Source organism: Triturus cristatus, chromosome 1_2 (assembly GCF_964204655.1).
Source record: "Triturus cristatus chromosome 1_2, aTriCri1.1, whole genome shotgun sequence".
Lineage (NCBI taxonomy): Eukaryota > Metazoa > Chordata > Amphibia > Caudata > Salamandridae > Triturus > Triturus cristatus.
Genome location: NC_140580.1, coordinates 293,435,778 through 293,454,365, shown reverse-complemented (window position 1 = coordinate 293,454,365; position 18,588 = coordinate 293,435,778). Strand labels below are relative to the sequence as shown.

Sequence of the window (18,588 nt, the reverse complement as noted above, 5' to 3'; positions counted from 1 at the left end):
CAAAGAAAAAATGCACATTTTATGAGAAAGCCGAATTCTATTGAAACAAAGGAAGGGAAAAGAAGTGATAAAGACAGACTCCGGGAACTGAGAACTCAGTACAAGAAAAACTGCTGGGAAGCAAAAATTAGATATTGAGAAGATCTTTGGAACAAATTGCTCTTGGCAAGTCGGCTACGGAACAGTAAACAATTCTGGCTGTCTTTAGGGTACAGACAACACCAAAACTCAGGTATAAACGCATCCACATGGGAAAAACACGTGTGGGATATATACGCTGAAACAGCGTCAAAAACAAACACAGGACCACATGTAGAGTGTCAGCAAACTTGCCAAGCATGAACAAGATCGGTAACAACACCAACCGATAAAAGGGATAAAAAGAAAAAAATAGACAGTCATGAGAATCTTAAACCGGCCGTGGAAATTGACCAACTGGAAAAAATCATAAAGAACCTAAAATCAGGGGGAGCAGCTGGGCCGAATGGTATACCCAACTCTCTTTATTAAAGGAATTCTGCCTTACTGGGCAGATTACTTTACCACATTATTCAACGAGCTATAGATCACGAACCCTGTCGTGGATTCCTGGAAAGGCCACATTTTTCAGACCATATATAAAAGCGGAAACCCTTCTAAACCAACAAGCTATAGACTCATAGCATTAACAGACGTGGAGGCAAAACTATATGCAGCTAGTCTTCTAAAGCACCTCAAGTCGTGGCTAGACGTAAACATTTTACCCCAACTACAAACTGGGTTTAGGGCTAGAATGGGGACTTTAACAAATCTATCAGGCCTGACACGGTTAGCAGAAAAGGCCAAAACAAGAAAAACGCGGCTATTTGCCTGCTTTGTAGATCTCAAGTCTGCATTCGATCGAATGCCATGGGAGAACTTGTGGAAAAAAATGGCTGCATGGGGCGTACCAACTAGCCTATTAAAGGCAATCAAAGAGGTATTTACAGGAACTTGTGCCCAGGTCAAAATTGGAGATGGCAAGAGTCTCAGAGATAAAGTCTACACAAACAAAGGATTAAAACAAGGGTGCGTATTAGCTCCCTGCCTGTTAAACATATATCTAGCAGATCTAGCACAAACCGTACTGAACATCAACGCTCACCCGCCCATACTGGCTCAAGAAGAAATAGAATACGTACAGTACGCCGACGACATCGTCTTATTAAGCCAAACGCCAATTGGACTTCAACGATGCATGGATGTCTTAAAAACTTACATGGACAGAAATGGGTTAGAGCTAAACCTGAGGAAGACCAAGGTGGTTCATTGGTAGACTCGAAGAACAAGAAGTACACCTGGTTCTTGGAAGGGAACAAAGTCGAGGAAGTTAAGTCATATAAATATTTAGGATTCAACATGGAGCATCAAATGAAAGGCAAACAACACATAAAAACAATGCAGGCGAAAGTGCAATCTTTAAACTACAGCTTATAAACTTTAAGAACAAAATTGAGCTGTCCTTCATTTGACCATCTTTTAACAGTGATGAGCGCTCAGTTAATGCCAACAGTGACTTACCGTATGTAATCACTGAAAGGACGCGCAGAAGGCATCTTAAACAAAATCCAAACAAGGGAATACAAATCTGTGTTCAGCATTACGAAAACTGCATCTCCAGCACAGATGCGTTTAGAGTTTGGACTGCTGAACAAAAATACCAATGTAAAGGAGCCTTTATAAAACTATGCTGGAGGATACGCTCGTCGGAAAGAGTGTCAGTCAACCACTTGTGCTGGAAGGAAATAAAGGAGCAAACACAGCAAAATAAGATTCATGGGGGCTATATTTAAAACAGGCTATCAAGGAACTTGGAATACAAGACGCATGAGTGCAAGTATTGGGAAACAGGCCTTTTACAAAGTAATAAAAGCAACAAACCAGCATTATTCATACTTAACAGATAAGACAAGCCTTGCACTCAGACGTCACCCCTGGACAGTGATAAATCCTATAAAAAAACTACAGCACCAGGATTACCTTACAGCACATTTTTCACTGAAAATAAAACTTCAGTTTATGCATTACCGTTTCGGAAAATGGGAAATAAAAGATCTAATGCCATCCTGGAAGGATTAGGCATCGAACAAAGAATGTCGCTTATGCAAATATAAGGAAGAAAGTCTTGCACACGTATTCTGCGTTTGCCTGAGTTATCTAACAAAAAGGAAGAGAATGCTCAAAAGAATTTGTATATAGTTAGAAATACTACCATGTAGGCAAGCGGTAATCCATTGGCTGGGGGGCTCCTATATACCGCTCATATGCTGGGGAGTAAAATTCGTAAAAGTAAACATGAAAGCAATAGAACAATCCAATTTAGGGCACCAGCACTCGAACAAAGAACTACAACTGGGAAACAAGTAAAACCAGTAGATCCTCTTAAGATTAAAGCAAAACGATGGTCTTTGTATAAAGCACCTGCACTTTAACCCAGGGTTTACATAATGTACAAGGGAAGAACAGTAATTACTCTGAGCAAAAGATCCAAAGGTAATTTAATGAAAATTAGTGTTGTAAGTGCGGTTAAGCAAAAAAGAACAACGTCGGGGGGCGTGGCTTGGTGAGCCAAGATGGTGGACGAGCTTTGAGCCGGCTCCCGCTCGCCCGTAACATTTGTCCTGCACATTTATCCTATTCCCCGGAGCTGAGGTGCCCTGCTTGACGGCGGTGAGGGGCGACTGGCAGCGGCGGCAGCCCGAGCGACTTTGGAGGTCTGGGGTCCCCCGCGAGCCGCAAGACGACCGAGCGGCGCTTTCCGGCCTAGTGCGGCGCTGTGAGCCGCGGCCTCTCGTGCGTATGAGTGAAGCTGCGGCCGGACGGCGGCGTATGCGGCTGGAGGCGGAGCAGCGCCCTGGGGAAGACAAATCAGCCCAGCCTGGAGGGGACCTGTGGAGGCTCCCTGGGGCGCCCTAGCCTGGAGGGGCTCGCGCGGCGGTGAGGTGCAGTGAGTGTCCCGGCCAGGCGGTGGGGCCCCGTGTCTGCGTTACGCCCCGGCTCCCTGTGCGCCGTGTCCCCCGACCCCGCCTCCCAAATCGCACCAGAGATTCGGGGGTTCGGTGGTCGATTCGGGTCGCAGGGGGTGAGGAGACCTGTTGGGGGCGGCTGAGACGGACGGACATCCGGCCCGGTCAGGGCGGGCTGCAGCATCCTGGACCCCTGAGACGGCGGGGCCTGTCTCGGTTGGCCGGCTGGGTTGGTGTGGACGTTGCGCCTTCCCCGGGTCATCATCGGAGCGGTAGCGCCTGGATCCTTCTGGCGGTGATTGGGCCTGGTCCGGAACAGGCCAGTGGCACGCAGATCAGGCGGCGGCGGCTGGGTGCCTGGGGCGGGGAGGCCAGGACCCTGATCCCCACGGTTCTCACCTGATGATTGGTGCAGAGGACTCGTCTCAGGGGCAACATCCTGGAGGCGGCAACGTAGGTGGCGAAGGAGACCTGCCTTCGGCCCCGCCTGGTCTTGCGCGGCCGTGGCTTTGGAGTAGGGTCTGCAACAGTGACCAAGGACAAACATGGCGGAGGCGCGGCGAAACAGGGGCCGATTGATAAATTCACGGGCCCGGGCCTGGTGGGGATGGCCGCGGGGGGCTCCTCGGCGGCAACGCCGGACAATGCTGCCCTCCTAGCAGCTATAACGCAGTCCCAAGACATGCTGGATGCCAAAATTGGGGCAGTTGGTTCGGATGTGATGCTGCTGCGCCAGGATCTGAGCATTGCGGTTGCCCGCATCACAGAGACTGAAATCAGGGTGTCTGGTGTGGAGGACGAGGTGGCGACGCTGAGGAAGCAGGTTGCGGCCTTGGAGTCGACCCAGCGGGGCCTAGCAGGCAGGGTCGAGGATGCAGAAGGGCAGGCCCGCAGAAATAACTTGCGCTTTGTGGGTTTTCCGGAGGGCTGCGAGGGGAGCAACATGGAGCGCCTTCTTTCCCAATGGCTGGAGGGCTGGCTCCCGCCTGAATCGCTGTCCTGCTGCTTCGTGGTGGAGCGGGCGCACCGAGCACTTATCCAGAAGCCGCCGGTGGGGGCCCGTCCGCGGCCAGTCATCGCTAAAATCCTAAATTATCATGACAGGGATGTCATTCTCCGCCAAGCCAGAGAGAAGGAGCCTCTTTATTTTGAAAACTCCCGTATCCTCGTCTTCCCAGACCACACTTGCATGGTCCAACAGCAGCGCCAGTCTTTCCTAGCGGCCAAGGCTCGGTTGCGAGAGCTTCATCTGTCCTACGCTCTTCTCTATCCAGCTCGCCTGAGGGTTGTCTATGAGTCCCGTACATTGTTCTTCGATTCGCCGGAGGAAGTATTTAAATGGACGGATGAGACAGTAAATTTGCGTCCTCATACACCCCCTGGTAGGGAATCAGACTCATCCCAGAATGAGGCAGCAGGAAACAATTCAAAGAGACAATGGCGTTCCAGATCCCGCCGTCGCAATAAGTCCGGGTGGGCCCGACGTGGGGCTGGCCCGGAGGCTGGCCATCCGCCGGCTTGGTCCTGAGGGCCCGGGAGCTCCATGGGCTCAGGTTCTATTTGTCTTTGCATCATGGACTAGCTGTCGGCTGCTTCATCTTCCTTTGTGCGCGGGGTTGCCTTGGCCCCGGAGAATGGCGTGAAGGGCAGATACCACCGTAGCAGGTTGCGGGTGGGGATTCTGGGGTTTAGTTGTGGGAGGCAAGTTGGGGATCCATTGGTTGGGAACTCCTGAGGTTCACGGTTGGGGCCTTGGGATGTCTCTCACCGCGACAGGTACTTCAATGTTTGTGAGGTATGGGGTGGGGGAGGCGGGATTGGGGGGTGTGTTGGGTAGTTGGGGTCTTAGGTTAAGGGTTGATCGCACCTTTGTACAGAGCTGGGCATGGGTAGAGACAGACGCCGGAGTCCCTTCGTTACTATCATATCATAGTTATACCTCCCATGGCAGCAGATTCCCGGGGGTCTAGTTGGCGATTAGCCACAATAAAAGTGTTGAGCTGGAATGTCCGGGGCGCCGTGGATAAGATCAAGAGGGGGGCGATCATGCAGTACGCGAAGAGGGCCTCTGCGGATGTACTGCTCCTACAGGAGACGCACCTGTTGGGGACGAAAGTGCTATGCCTCCAGCGCTATGGATACACACAAGTGTTTCATTCGGGGTTTGTTCAGGGTTCCAGGGATGTGGGTATATTGGTACATAAACGGGTCCCATTTAGGCATCATCGGACTTGGGCAGACACACATGGGAGATATATCTTTGCTCTGGGGCAGATAGGGGCGGAACAGGTGGTTTTTGGTAGTGTGTACGCCCCCCCCCCCCCTGTCCTGGACATGTGCTGAACAAGTCATGGCGCACTGGGCGGACATCCCGGAGGTTCTGGGGATTATAGGGGGGGGACTGGAACGATGTGATGGATCTCCATACAGTCAGGGGGCCGGGGGCTGGGGGAGGGTGGACAGACGAAACTCAATGCGCTGGTCGGTGGCCTAGCATGGGTGGATGCCTGGCGGCGCTGCCACAGCACTGCCCGCGAATACACATACCTGTCAGCAGTACATGGCTCCTTCTCCCGCCTCGACTACATTTTACTCTCTGGGGCCGCGGAGTCCCGGTTGGAGGCAGCGGAGATTCTCCCGCGAGGGCTTTCGGACCATTCCCCAGCGTCTGCGGTCCTACGGATGGGGGGCGCGGGGCGGCCGTTTCATTGGCGGCTCTCGGTGTGGCACCTGCAACAAAATGACTATAGGGCGCATATGACTACGGCGTTAGATCAATACTTGACACTGAATGTGGGATCCGTGTCCGGGGCGGACATGCTGTGGGAGGCGCTGAAGCCGACATTACGCGGGCGGATATTTCATACTGCGCGGCGGCCCGCCGCGAGCGCCGAGCGGGGCTGGTTCGGGCGGAGGCCGAGGTCGCGGAACTGGAGCGTAAGGGCCGGGAGGTTGGGGGTGAGGTGTCTCGCCGGCAGCTACTTTACGCATAGCAGACGTACGGATCTCTCTTGCTTGACGAGGCACGCCAGGCTTGGCTAGCCACCAGGAGTCAAGTATACCAATGGGGGGACAAGTCAGGTGCAATGCTACACAGGCTGTGTCAGGGGGTGTATCCTACCCAGGATCTCCCGGGGATCGTGGACCCAGGGGGCATGCCTCTTGCGGATCCAGGTGCGCTCGCCAATAGCTCCGCTTCATACTATGCAGGCCTATATAGTCCCTGTGAACGCCTCACGGAAACGGAGGTAGAGCGGTTCTTGCGTGATCACCCTATCACGGCTTTATCAGAGGCGGCAAGGACTGCATTGGATCTTCCGTTTACGGTGGTGGAATTTGGGGAGGCGCTGGGTGGCCTCAACCCAGGCAAGGCCCCGGGCCTGAATGGGTTCCCGAGTGAGTTTTTCAAGAAGTATTTCCTTCAATTAAGTCCACATTATATGGCGGTGGTGGAGGAGGCTCGAGATTGTGGATTGTTACCCCGGGACTGGAGGTATGCCGAAATTGTGGTGTTCCACAAGCCAGGCAGACCCCCGGAGAAACACGCCTCGTATCGTCCGATTTCCCTCCTCAATGTGGAGGCAAAAATTCTGGCGAAAGCTCTGGCCAATCGCCTCTTGCCATACATCACCTCGTTGGTCCACCCGGATCAGGCGGGTTTTATGCCCTCCCGCGCTACGCGACATAACATTCGACGGGCCCATGTGGCGATCGCTGAAGTGCAACGGTTGGGGGTTCCAGCAGCCCTGTTGTTGGCGGACATGGATTGGGCGTTCGACTCCCTCAGCTGGCGATATCTGTCCCTGCTGCTGCAACGCTTGAATTTTGGTCCGCGGTTCATATCCTACGTGCAGCTTCTCTACACGGAGCTTACGGCCTCGGTCAGGGTAGCGGGGGCGTCCTCAATGACTTTCCCCGTACAGCGTGGAACACGCCAGGGGTGCCCCCTGTCCCCTTATCTGTTTGCCCTGGCCATGGAACCCTTGGCGGCCTGGGTGCGGATAGACGCGCAAATCTCCGGCTTTGAGTGGGAGAATGGACTGGCCGATCGCATAGCTCTCTATGCGGACGACATCCTATTTTTTCTGACAGACCTTGACCGCACGGGGCCCCGGCTACTCCGTATTATGCAGATTTTTGGTGAGACGTCGGGTCTCTTCATGAACCCCCGGAAGTCTACCCTGTGGGTATTGGGGGGTCCGACTCAGTTGCAGGGGTGGGCGTCTCCGGTGCGGATGGCGGCGGGGGGACTCCAGTATTTAGGGGTGTTCTTATCAACTACTCTGGCGGTTTCTTGGGAGCGTAATGTGGTGCCCGTGTGGGAGCGTGTTTGCCAAGACATCAAATTGTGGGCCCGCATGCCGCTCCCCATATTCGACCGGTCTGCGATTTTCAAGATGGTGGCCCTTCCCTGCCTTTTGTACCAGCTGCAGAATCATCCGTATATGATTCCACCGGGCTGGTTCCGTCGGGTGAACTCGACCCTGGGGCAGTTCCTGTGGGAGGGTGGGGTGGTTCGGGTGGCCCTGCGGACGTGCTTCCTCTCAACCTATGAAGGAGGGCTGGCTACGTCAGATATGCTTTCCTACTATCAGGCCTCCCACCTGCTAGTTCTGAATGAATGGTGGTATGGGGATAGGGGGGACCCGGCCTATGCAGTGGAGCGGCGGCTCATGGTCCCACACACACTTCACACCCTGTTATAGTCCGCCGCGCATCGGGCACACTTACCACCGGCGACGCAGGTAGTCTTTCAGATTTGGCGCCAGGCGCTGACACGAATTGGGTGGTGGAACGTGCTCACGCGGGAAACTCCCCTGTGGCACAATGGGCGACTACCACAGATGGCGGCCCTGTCCGGGTTTGAGGGGTGGGATCGGATAGGCATCTCCACCATAGGCGATGTGGTGCGGGGGTGCGTCTTGAAGTCCTTCCAGGATCTTTAACAAGAATTCAGCATGCCTCGGACACAGTTCTATAGATACCTCCAATTCTGCCATGCACTCTCCCCCAGCCTAGTGGGCTTAGACTCCATAGCTGAATTTAGCCCAGTGGAAGCGAAGCTCTTCATGGAGGACCTACAAGAGCGGAAAATCTCCAAGATATACAGAACGCTTGTCATTCACAGCTCCCCCTCGCTCCAGCATCTAAAGGGGAAATGGGAGGGTGATGTTGGCCCCCTTGATGAGACGGACTGGACGGAGGCGATGGCCTCGCCCCAGGGGGCAGCCATAGCTATTCGACTACGCCTCATTCAATTTAAATACTTGCACAGGGCTTATTTTACCCGTAGGAGGCTGTGGCGGGCTGGTCTGATCGTATCTCCGGAGTGTCTCCGATGTTTGCGGGAGGAGGGTTCCTTCTATCACACGGTATGGCTCTGTGTGTCCTTATCTCGTTTTTGGAGAGGGGTGTTGTCCTGCCTATCCGAGGTGTTGGGTTGGGATCTTCCCGCAGACCCTAAGTTGACACTTCTGCACGTCATGGACGATATTGGCGGAAATATATATAAGAGACATCTGCTGCTGTTGGGCCTTACACTGGCCAAGAGGGATATCGCCCGGGCATGGAAGGCTCCGGTAGCTCCCTCTCTGAACGTGTGGAAGAGGGGTCTGGACTTTAGCATGGGCTTGGAGCTTCCCATATTCGCAGCCAGGGGATGTCCCCGTAAACATTATAAGATATGGAAGCGTTGGGCAGACTACATGGGTCTCACCCTGGAGCCAGTCCCGGAGGAGCGGGAGAAAGGGTCCTTCTAGTTCCCTTGGGGCAAGGGGGCTTACACTAGGCCTGGGGTCGGAACTTTCTAGCTTATGCTCATACAGGATGTCGCTTGTTGGTTATGGTATGGTGCGGACGGGGGGGGATCTGGGAGTTGGTGGGGGGGGGTCGGGGGTCTGTTTTTCAACTGAAGTGCATCTTCAAGTATTCTGCTAATGTAAAATGTCAATGATATCATGGTTGCAATGCTTCGGCAGGTACCTCTGGAATTTCAGGGGCCTGCAATTTATGTGTTTGTTGACGAATAAAAATTATTTTAAAAAAATAAATAAAAAAAAAAGAACGACAACTCACTTTAAACCCCGGACAACGTGAAGGAAGACATTCGAATTAAAATGTACCTCAGCACAATAGCACCTTTTGACCTTGCATTGACCCTTGCACTTTAAATAACGGGACAACACAGTGATATGAGGAAAATGGGCATGCTCCGAGTAGGGAGCTTTTAAAGAACAATCATTCGAGTCAAGGCCTCATAAGAACTGCATTAATTACATTTTTATATTTGTTTTAACTTGGAGTGTATAGGTCCGCTGTAAAAGACTTGTTAGGAACCTACGCTTCAATCAATTTTTATGAAATGTAAGGAATGAACGATTGTGTAATGGTTTTTATTGACTAAATACAGTGCCTGTTTACATTTCACATGTTTTACTTCATCCTGCTTCCCCTAAGAGTGTTTTCTGTTCCCAGATGTTGTGTTTATCTAGTTTTATTTTAATGCAACATATGACTCTCGTATAGTATAAACTGTGAAGAGTCGCCTCCATGTGTCTGGGTGAGTTCTGGTTGTAGGTGGGGGTTTATGATGGGGCATGATTGGGAGCCCTCAGGATGATATCAATTAGTTTCCCACAGTGCCTGCCAGTAGGTCATTAAGGTGTTCAGTCTAAATGTACGACCGATTCTTGGCTTCTGTGCCGAACGTATAGATTAATGGTCACAGTGGTGTCAAATGTAAATGAAAGCTGCATTGGGCGTGTGCTGCCGAAGGATGGGCCCCATCCAGTTTCGCATTCCCATCTGCTTGAGGTGATGCCAAGGCTGTAGTACCTTTTTATTCCCCACATCTTTCTGAAATCCTATATTTGCATGTCACACGTTTCATTTCTTACCTCTTCAGTTCCAGCTTTTCACACTCTTCTACCTTACGTATTTCTTTTCATCCAGTAGGTATTATTGATCCAAGATCTGGGCTGGCATCGGTGAAATATGCTGCATTTGTCCTGGTGTAATATAGCGACTCATTCAGCAGTGGCCACATGTTTGCTTTCTTTAGGAGCCTCAACCTGTAGATGATGTGAGGAGAGGGGGGGTGATTCTAATGTTTACACTTGTAAACGCTTTAGAATAACAATAGATGAACCCGCATGAGGCAACAAAAACTACATATTTTATATTTTTGCAGTGATAAAAATGAAGTGATAACATAGCAAAGTAGGTCGTTTTAAGACACTGTATAATATACCGTCTCTGATTTTTAGTTTTTCACAGCTTTTGCAAAATGTTTGTGTTGAACAGCCAAAGTCTCACAAAAGATGCTTCGAAACACCAACCACTGCCCGAGGACTTGGATTACGATGTCCCTGTCACCATTCGCAAAACTACCTATGAAACAGGCTCAAATGAAATACGGTAATTGCTGATAATATATTCTTTGTTTATATTTCTAAATAATTAAGTTACAGAATTGTCTTCTAGAGAGAAAAATGCACGTTGTATTACTGGAGTCTATAAGATAAAGACATGCCATGAAAACATTCTACAGAGTGTAATTATTTTTCCAAAGTGTAATGGTTTTTTTTTTCCTGCTCAGTAATACCCCCCCCCCCCCCCCCTAGTAACCTGTTTTTACTTGTGGAAGACACAATCATATGCATAGTCTCAGCAGATGTAACTTGTCAAATGAAGCCATGATAAAAGAGGAAGTTTGAACGGCCAAGAGTATTGAAAGATTTCAATTCGGCAAAAATGAAATGTTGGATGGAATTTCAAACGCCATTCACATAATACTTTGAACCTTCTCAGCAGTATAAACAAAACAGGCATGCTATGAAGCCCCACTTGACTCATACCTCACTCGAATAATACAGTTCACAATTCAGCAGTTTAGTAACCCATTGCACTTGAACCACAGACTATTTAGAACTATTCACCTCTTCTCGCCATTTATCTACATATTGTATCTTGACAGAGAGAAACCTATGTAGGGCCTGCCACAGTTCAAATCTCAGACCTGCGGGTAGTGTAAAACAGACACCTTTACATATTGTTTGCTGCAAATAATTATTATTTTGCATGGGTTATGCTGGGCTTCTGATATATAGAAGACTAATATTAACCAACCCCCTCGAACATGCATGAAAAGATTCATAGTTGTGAAAGTATATAGTTACTATAATTGAAGCAAGGCACATAATACGTAACTTTCTTCTTGTAACAATAATCTGGGTATTTCCTATTTATCTGAGGAAAGCAAAAAGCAATGTGTTGTTTGTAGGGCATGTCTGTTATCGGAAGCGCGCTGACCAACTAATGCCAACAGACTGCAACTGAGCAGCAAAAACGTTACGTCTTTTGTTAAGCCATGCCTTAAAGGCATTTAGTAAGTCAGATGGTCAGTCTGACAAACCCAACAAAGCATTCCACTGCCTGTCTGGCTGGGCAGAAAAGGCCTGCCCAACTGACTGTTCGTTAACATTTCAAGGAAGCTCCGGACTCGCTTAAGATGCTGTTCGTAGCATTCTTTTAGGTAGGTGCTGTTTCACCCTAGCTTACAAATAGAACTGTCTGTTGAGTGCGGTATTTAAGAACATGCTAATACGGCAGGACTTTGTCCACTCATGGTGGAAGCATTAGACATTTGTGTCTGTGAGGCGTAGTGTCGCAGAATATTTCTCAATATAGGCAGACCTGCATGCGAAGTTGCACCCAGTGTGGGAAACTACTGGAAAAAAACCTCAATGACAATACCCTGTCTCTGCTACCAAACCCATCACATATTACCTTTCCTCCCTACATCAGAAAAAGGTCCACCACCTGCCCACTTATGGCATGTGTGTATAGATTGATATGGAGCCCAAGGTGGGCTAATGTCTCAGAGGTTGACTTCAGCTCCTAAGGACCATTTTCCGATGCAGACACTGACCCTTCACCTGGAAGTTGTGTGTTTCTGTCTATATTTTGAGCATATAGATACTGTTCCAGTACCAGGATGCTGTCCTAAATGTCTCTATGCGGACAATACCATGTTGCTTTCCAAGCCTCCCTAGGGACCTCAACAGCTTGTTTAACATTTCTGATGGATACATCTGCCAGTGGATTCCTCACCTTGTGAATATCCCCTGCGCCAGCATTCCACTGAACTTTTCTTTCCCAGCACTCCACGTCGACGTGGGCGACGTCATAATGCATCGGCTCCGCTCGCGACTCCATTCGACGTCACCGGACCCATAAGAAGCCCACGTCGGCGTGATGACGTCAGTTCCCTTTTTTCAGCGCCCCGCAACGGTTTTGTTCCAGTGTTCTCTAGCTACTTTGTAGTTTAGCGGTGTAACTGTGTTTAAATCGGTATGTCTTCGACTAGGAAGTCGGGCTTTAAGCCCTGTAGGGAATGTGGAGGTCTGATGTCGATGACGGATCCACACCAGAACTGTTTATGGTGCCTCTCTTCGGACCACAATATGGAGGAGTGCGGATGCTGTAGGAGCATGAATCCGAAAGCGCTCAAAGAAAGGAAGACTAAGCTCTTCATGAAGAAGATCGGTGAGGAGAAGAGAGGGAGGAAAAAGGAGAAGTCGAAGAGGGAGTCATCGACTTCGAGGTCGAAGAAGCACCACAAAAAGAGGAAGCATTCTTCTCGACGTCGGTCCTCGAAGTCCAGGAAGTCGAGGTCGGCTTCGCCCCGTCGACGTCGGAGCAAAGCTTTGTCTCCTTCTCCTTCACCTTCGAAGTCACCAAGGCATTCTCCTTCGAAGGAGCGGACTCCGGCTCAGTCCCCGACACAGTCATCGGCTCCGTCTAAGGCTTCGACTCCGGTTCGAGTGGAGTCGGATGCTTCTATGGATGGGCAGGAACAAGAAGAGTCTGTTCCGGTGCCTGAAGAATCTGTGGCTCTGGTGGAAGATACTGCGGAGCCGACGCCGGAGACCCCACAAGGGGATACAGGGTCTGTTCCTTTTCCTCGATTCCCGGCTCCAGGTACAGATTCTACAAATTTTTTGAATGCTATGTATGGCATATTTAATAGGGCGGCCTACCCATCCGGAGCACCAACTGGTCCCGTGGGTACGATGGCATTTACGCTAGGGGTGCCGCAGCAATATGCTCAGGCCCCCTTTATGCCCTTTATGCTGATGGCGCCTTCTTGGCAGTTTCCGGCGCCGTCTGGGGATCCGATTCGACCTCGGAGGGACCAGCAGTCTTCGGAGCCTTCCTCGACGCCGAGGCCAACTCCATCGGCGCCGCATCCGGCGCCGCCGACTCCACCTATGGCGCCGCCGACTCCGGTACCACTGGCTCCACCGACGCCGCATACGACGTCGTCGACGCCGGCTCCCCGGATCCGGTCGAGAAGGGAGGCCCAGAGGGTGTTGGAGGAAGGGAGATATCGAGCAGAGGTGGAAGAAGGTGAAGTTGACTCTTCTTCTGATGAATTTGAAGGTATTGAAGAAGCAAGTGGGTTGGATACAACCCCGGAGTGGGAGCATATGTCTGCCAGGTCTTCTCCGCCTCAGGAATTGGCTCCCTATCATGTGGTGATCAAGAAGGCAGCAGAGCTTTTGGATTTGCAGCTGCCCTCTGTGGAGTACAAATCCAACTTGCTAACAGAGGTGTTGCATTCTCCGTCTTCGACTTCAGAGCCTTTGTTGCCTTTCAATGAGGCCATTTTGGAGCCAGTCTTGGAGGTGTGGAAGAAACCTCTTTCATCTCCGGCAGTGTGCAGACAGGTGGCAAGAAGGTACAGGGTTGCACCAGGGGATCCTGACTTTTTGTCTACACATCCTTCTCCGGACAGCCTGGTTGTGCAGGCTTCATGTTCTAAACATGCTTCGGGTGCCTTCCCTCAGTCTCCAGCTGACAGGGAATCCCAAAAAGTTGATCAGGCAGCCAAAAAGACCTTTTCCTCAGGAAGTATGGCGTTGAAATCGTCTAATGCTACATGCCTTCTGGGGCGTTATGTGCATGCCTTGATGGACTCCATTAAATCTTTGGCCCCTAAGTTGCCTGAGGGGGATAAGTCGTCCTTTTTGGAGGTTGTTGCGGACACTCAGGCGGCTGCCAGACAAGTGATCCAGTCAGGGCTGGATACGGCGGACTCGGTGGCGAGAATTATGGGGTCGTCTGTGGCATCAAGGAGGCAGGCTTGGCTCCGTACCTCGGGGTTCTCGGATGATGTTCAAGCTACGCTGGTTGATCTGCCATTCGACGGACAGAAGCTGTTTGGGGAGAAAGCAGACTCTGCCCTTCAGCGATTTAAGGACAGTAGACTGACGGCGAAGTCCTTGGGTCTGCAGGTTCCTGCTAGGGGTTCGTCTTTTCGTAAGTTTAGGGGTTTCGGAAGATCATCTTTTCGTTCCTTCAGACAGCCCCAACAGCAGCAACAACAACAGCAGCAGAATCCCCTCTATAGGTCCTATAGAGGGAAGCAAAGGAGTCGGAGAGGTTCTGGACGCAACCCCTCTTCTTCCTCATCCTCCTCTGCTCCAAATGAGGCTTCGGGGAAGCAGCCCTAGATCCCCCATCCCGGATCATGTAAGACCTGTGGGGGGTCGGGTGTCCTATTTTCTACGGGGTTGGAAATCTGTTACAACCGACCTTTGGGTTTTGAACCTCGTAGAGACTGGGTACGCCCTTCCCTTTCGGGAGTTTCCTCCCCCTTATCCTCCTTGCTAAGGTTATTGCTCGGAAGACCATCTGCTTCTCTTGCAGAAAGAAGTTCTAGCCTTGCTTCAGAAGGGTGCAATAGAGGTGGTTCCAGAGCAGGAAAGGGGTCAGGGATGCTACTCCCGGTATTTCCTGATTCCCAAAAAGGACGGCAGATTGCGTCCGATACTGGACCTCGGAATCTTGAACTTTTACCTGAGACAGGAGAAATTCAAGATGCTGACCCTTGCGCAGGTTCTTCAAGCATTGCAGCAAGGAGACTGGATGGTGTCGCTCGACTTGCAGGACGCGTACTTCCATGTCCCAATCCTGAAGTCGCACAGGAAGTATCTCCGTTTTACGGTTGGGTCGCAACATTACCAGTTTGCGGTCCTCCCGTTTGGTCTTACTACCGCACCTCGAGTCTTCACAAAGGTGGTGGCTGCTCATCTCAGGAGGTCGGGGATTCCGGTTTTTCCCTACCTGGACGACTGGCTTCTGAAGGCAGAGTCCCCAGAGATGGTGCATCGTCATCTGCAGGTGACAACTCAGCTGTTGTTCGACTTGGGTTTTTCAATCAATGTGCCCAAATCTCACCTGGTGCCCTCTCAACGCAACCTGTTTATAGGGGCAGTACTGGACACTACTGTGTGTCGAGCATTCCCTCCTCCTCAAAGGATTCTCGACATTCAGGAGATGGTCCCTTTATTCCACAGTGGAGCGGTTCCAGTTCTGAAGGTCCTTCGTCTGCTCGGTCTGTTCGCTTCCTGCATTCTGTTGGTCAACCATGCACGCTGGCACATGAGGGCGCTCCAGTGGTGCCTCCGCAGGCAGTGGTATCAGCACAACAGGGATCTCAGGGAGTCAGTCAAGATCTCCAGAGAAGCTGCAGCGGATCTGTCTTGGTGGAGTGTAGAGGGCAATCTGTCGCAGGGAAAGCCCTTCCATCTATCTCCATCAGTGGCCACAGTGATAACGGATGCATCCACCTTAGGGTGGGGTGCGCATCTGGGGGACCTGGAGATCAAAGGTCAGTGGTCTCCAGAGGAAAGGTTGCTTCACATCAACCTTCTAAAATTGCGGGCGATTCGTTTGGCGCTCAAGGCCTTCCTCCCTTCCCTTCGCGGTCAGTCGATTCAAGTCCTGACAGACAACACGACCGCGATGTGGTATGTCAACAAGCAGGGAGGTGTGGGGTCTCGTTGTCTATGTAGAGAGGCCTTACGTCTATGGTCCTGGGTTCAGGACCATCAGATTTGTCTGATGGCAAATCATCTGGCCGGGGTGCTGAACGTGCGTGCGGAGAGTCTCAGTTGGCAGTTCTCCGCCGACCACGAGTGGAGGCTCCATCCGGAGGTAGTTCGTCACGTCTTTCAGACGTGGGGAACTCCTCGGGTGGAGCTGTTTACCACTTTCGAGAACGCGCACTGCCCGTCATTCTGCAGTCTCCAGTATCCGATGCAGGGGGCGTTGGTGGACGCGTTTCAGTTGAGTTGGGGCTCACGACTCCTTTACGCGTTTCCTCCCATACCCTTGATTCCTCGGGTTCTGAGGAAGATTCACCAAGACTGGGCCCAAGTCATTTTGGTCGCCCCGGATTGGCCAAGAAGGGTGTGGTATACAGATCTTCTCCACCTCTCCTCGTGCCCAACGCTCCGTCTCCCTCTGAGGGCAGACCTCCTCTCGCAGTCGGAGGGGCAGGTTCTACACCCCCACCTCCAGAGCTTACACCTTCATGCCTGGAGATTGAACGGGGCAACCTGAGTTCCTTCTCTCTCCCACCTGATGTGGTGGATGTTATTTTATCGGCCAGGCGACACTCCACCAAGTCCGTTTACTCCTACAGGTGGTCTAAATTTGTAAAATGGTGTGGAGAGAGGTCCGTTGACCCTTTAAAAGCCCATCTTTCTGATGTTCTCCAGTTTGCTCTTTCCTTGGCTCAGCAGGGCTGTGCTGTGGCCACGGTCAAGGGCTATCTTTCGGCCTTATCGGCTTTTCTGTGCCTTCCAGATCAACCATCACTTTTTAAGTCTCCGGTTGTTCTGAGGTTCATCAAGGGCCTTACAAACATGTTTCCTCCCACTCCATATGTAATGCCTCAGTGGGACCTTAATCTAGTTTTAACCTTTTTAATGGGGTCCCCATTTGAATCTCTTCATAGTTGTCCTTTGAGGCTGTTGTCCTTTAAGGTGGTTTTTCTTGTAGCCATAACCTCGGCAAGGAGGGTGAGCGAGCTTCAAGCTCTTAGTTCCAAACCCCCGTTTTTAACCTTGCATGCTGAAAGGATGGTTCTGAGGACCAGGGCTGCTTTCCTGCCAAAAGTTGTCACTCCGTTTCATTTGGGGCAGTCCATTACTCTCCCTGTTTTCTATCCTCCTCCTCATCCCTCCAAAGAGGAAGAAAGGCTTCATCGCCTGGACCCAAAGAGAGCTGTAAGCTTTTACTTGGACAGAACGAAGGACTTTCGTCTGGACGATCAGCTCTTCGTGGGTTATGTTGGACGTTCCAAGGGGAGAGCGGTGCATAAGCGCACGTTGTCGAGATGGATTATCCTGGCCATCAAGATCTGCTACGCCCTGGCTGGTAAGACCCCTCCTGAGGGCATTAGAGCTCATTCAACTAGAGCTAAGTCATCTACATCTGCTTTGGCCCGGGGTGTTCCTGTGGCAGACATTTGTAAAGCCGCGACTTGGGCCTCCCTCCATACCTTCGCAAAGCATTATTGCTTGGACTCCGAGATGAGGAGGGAGGGCCACTTCGCGCGCTCTGTCTTGCAAGACTTTCTGGTATAGGAAGGTGGACACCCTCCTCCGGGAGTGGGGACTGCTGTGGGAATCTATTCACAAGGTGAGAAATCCACTGGCAGATGTATCCATCAGAAGAACAAGTTACTTACCTTCGGTAACGCTTTTTCTGGTGGATACAGTATCTGCCTGTGGATTCCTCACTGACCCACCTGCCTCCCCGTTGTCCACCTTTGTATACCATGAAAGAGGTCTTGTAGTTATGTTTTTATGCTGTATGGTACAGTTGTAGGAAATGCTTGGTTTACTTTGCATTCCTTTCATTTGTAAATTATGTATGTGTATTAGTATATTGTATACTGTGTATTTTTTGAGTCTGTCGTTAGTCCACCTGTTCGCCTCGAAGGCACGGAAAAAATGGGTGGAACTGACGTCATCACGCCGACGTGGGCTTCTTATGGCTCCGGTGACGTCGAATGGAGTCGCGAGCAGAGCCGATGCATTATGACGTCGCCCACGTCGACGTGGAGTGCTGGGAAAGAAAAGTTCCGTGGAATGCTGGCGCAGGGGATATTCACAAGGTGAGGAATCCACAGGCAGATACTGTATCCACCAGAAAAAGCGTTACCGAAGGTAAGTAACTTGTTCGTTTTGTTCTGAGAGGGTTGGAACTAAATAGCTCCGAGACAAAATGTATGGTCTTTGGTTCAGTCAGACAAAGAGGTGTGATGAGGAAAGTGAGAGTGGGCAGCAATACAGTTGACCAGGTACAACATTTCGATTATTTGGATGTGAGACTCATGCAAAACTTAAATTAGGGAAAGCAGCTTCAGAAATCACTTGCAACACTAATTCATTCCTCAGCCTTCATATCAAAAATCCACTGGAAAACATTATCTAGGTGTAAGGCACCAGCACTAGGAATTTACAATATGAAAGCTCTAGGTGCGGCCCTACATAGATGCGGACTCTAGGGTTTTGCTAACATCCATTTACTCACTTCTGTAGAGAATAGGTTCCTTAGGTCATTGTGAGACCTACTGGCAAGTACCCCGTTGGTCCTTCTCTGTTTTGACTGTCCCACAGGCGTATTCCCCAGAAAATTGAGTGTAGAATGCTTATTTATCGGCACTGATTGTGGACTACAGCAGTTAGCCCCCTATCGAGTGGGGATAAGAAATCTGATGTCCACAAGATTTGTGTGCAATATACCG

At 50.8% G+C, this 18,588-nt stretch overlaps 1 protein-coding gene across 9 annotated transcripts in view; it reads left to right on the top strand.

Annotated features, from left to right (window-relative positions):
• FAM149B1 (family with sequence similarity 149 member B1) overlaps positions 1-18,588 on the top strand; it is a 511,501-nt gene that overhangs the window by 18,102 nt on the left and 474,811 nt on the right. For 5 of the 9 annotated variants that reach the window (XM_085603798.1, XM_085603792.1, XM_085603789.1 and 2 more), the window contains exon 2: positions 10,287-10,400. In XM_085603798.1, coding sequence (XP_085459924.1) covers positions 10,287-10,400 — 114 coding nt within the window. Of the gene's footprint in view, positions 1-10,249; positions 10,401-18,588 lie in introns of those variants that run through there. The other 4 variants (XM_085603795.1, XM_085603790.1, XM_085603797.1 and 1 more) reach the window with 2 other exon arrangements.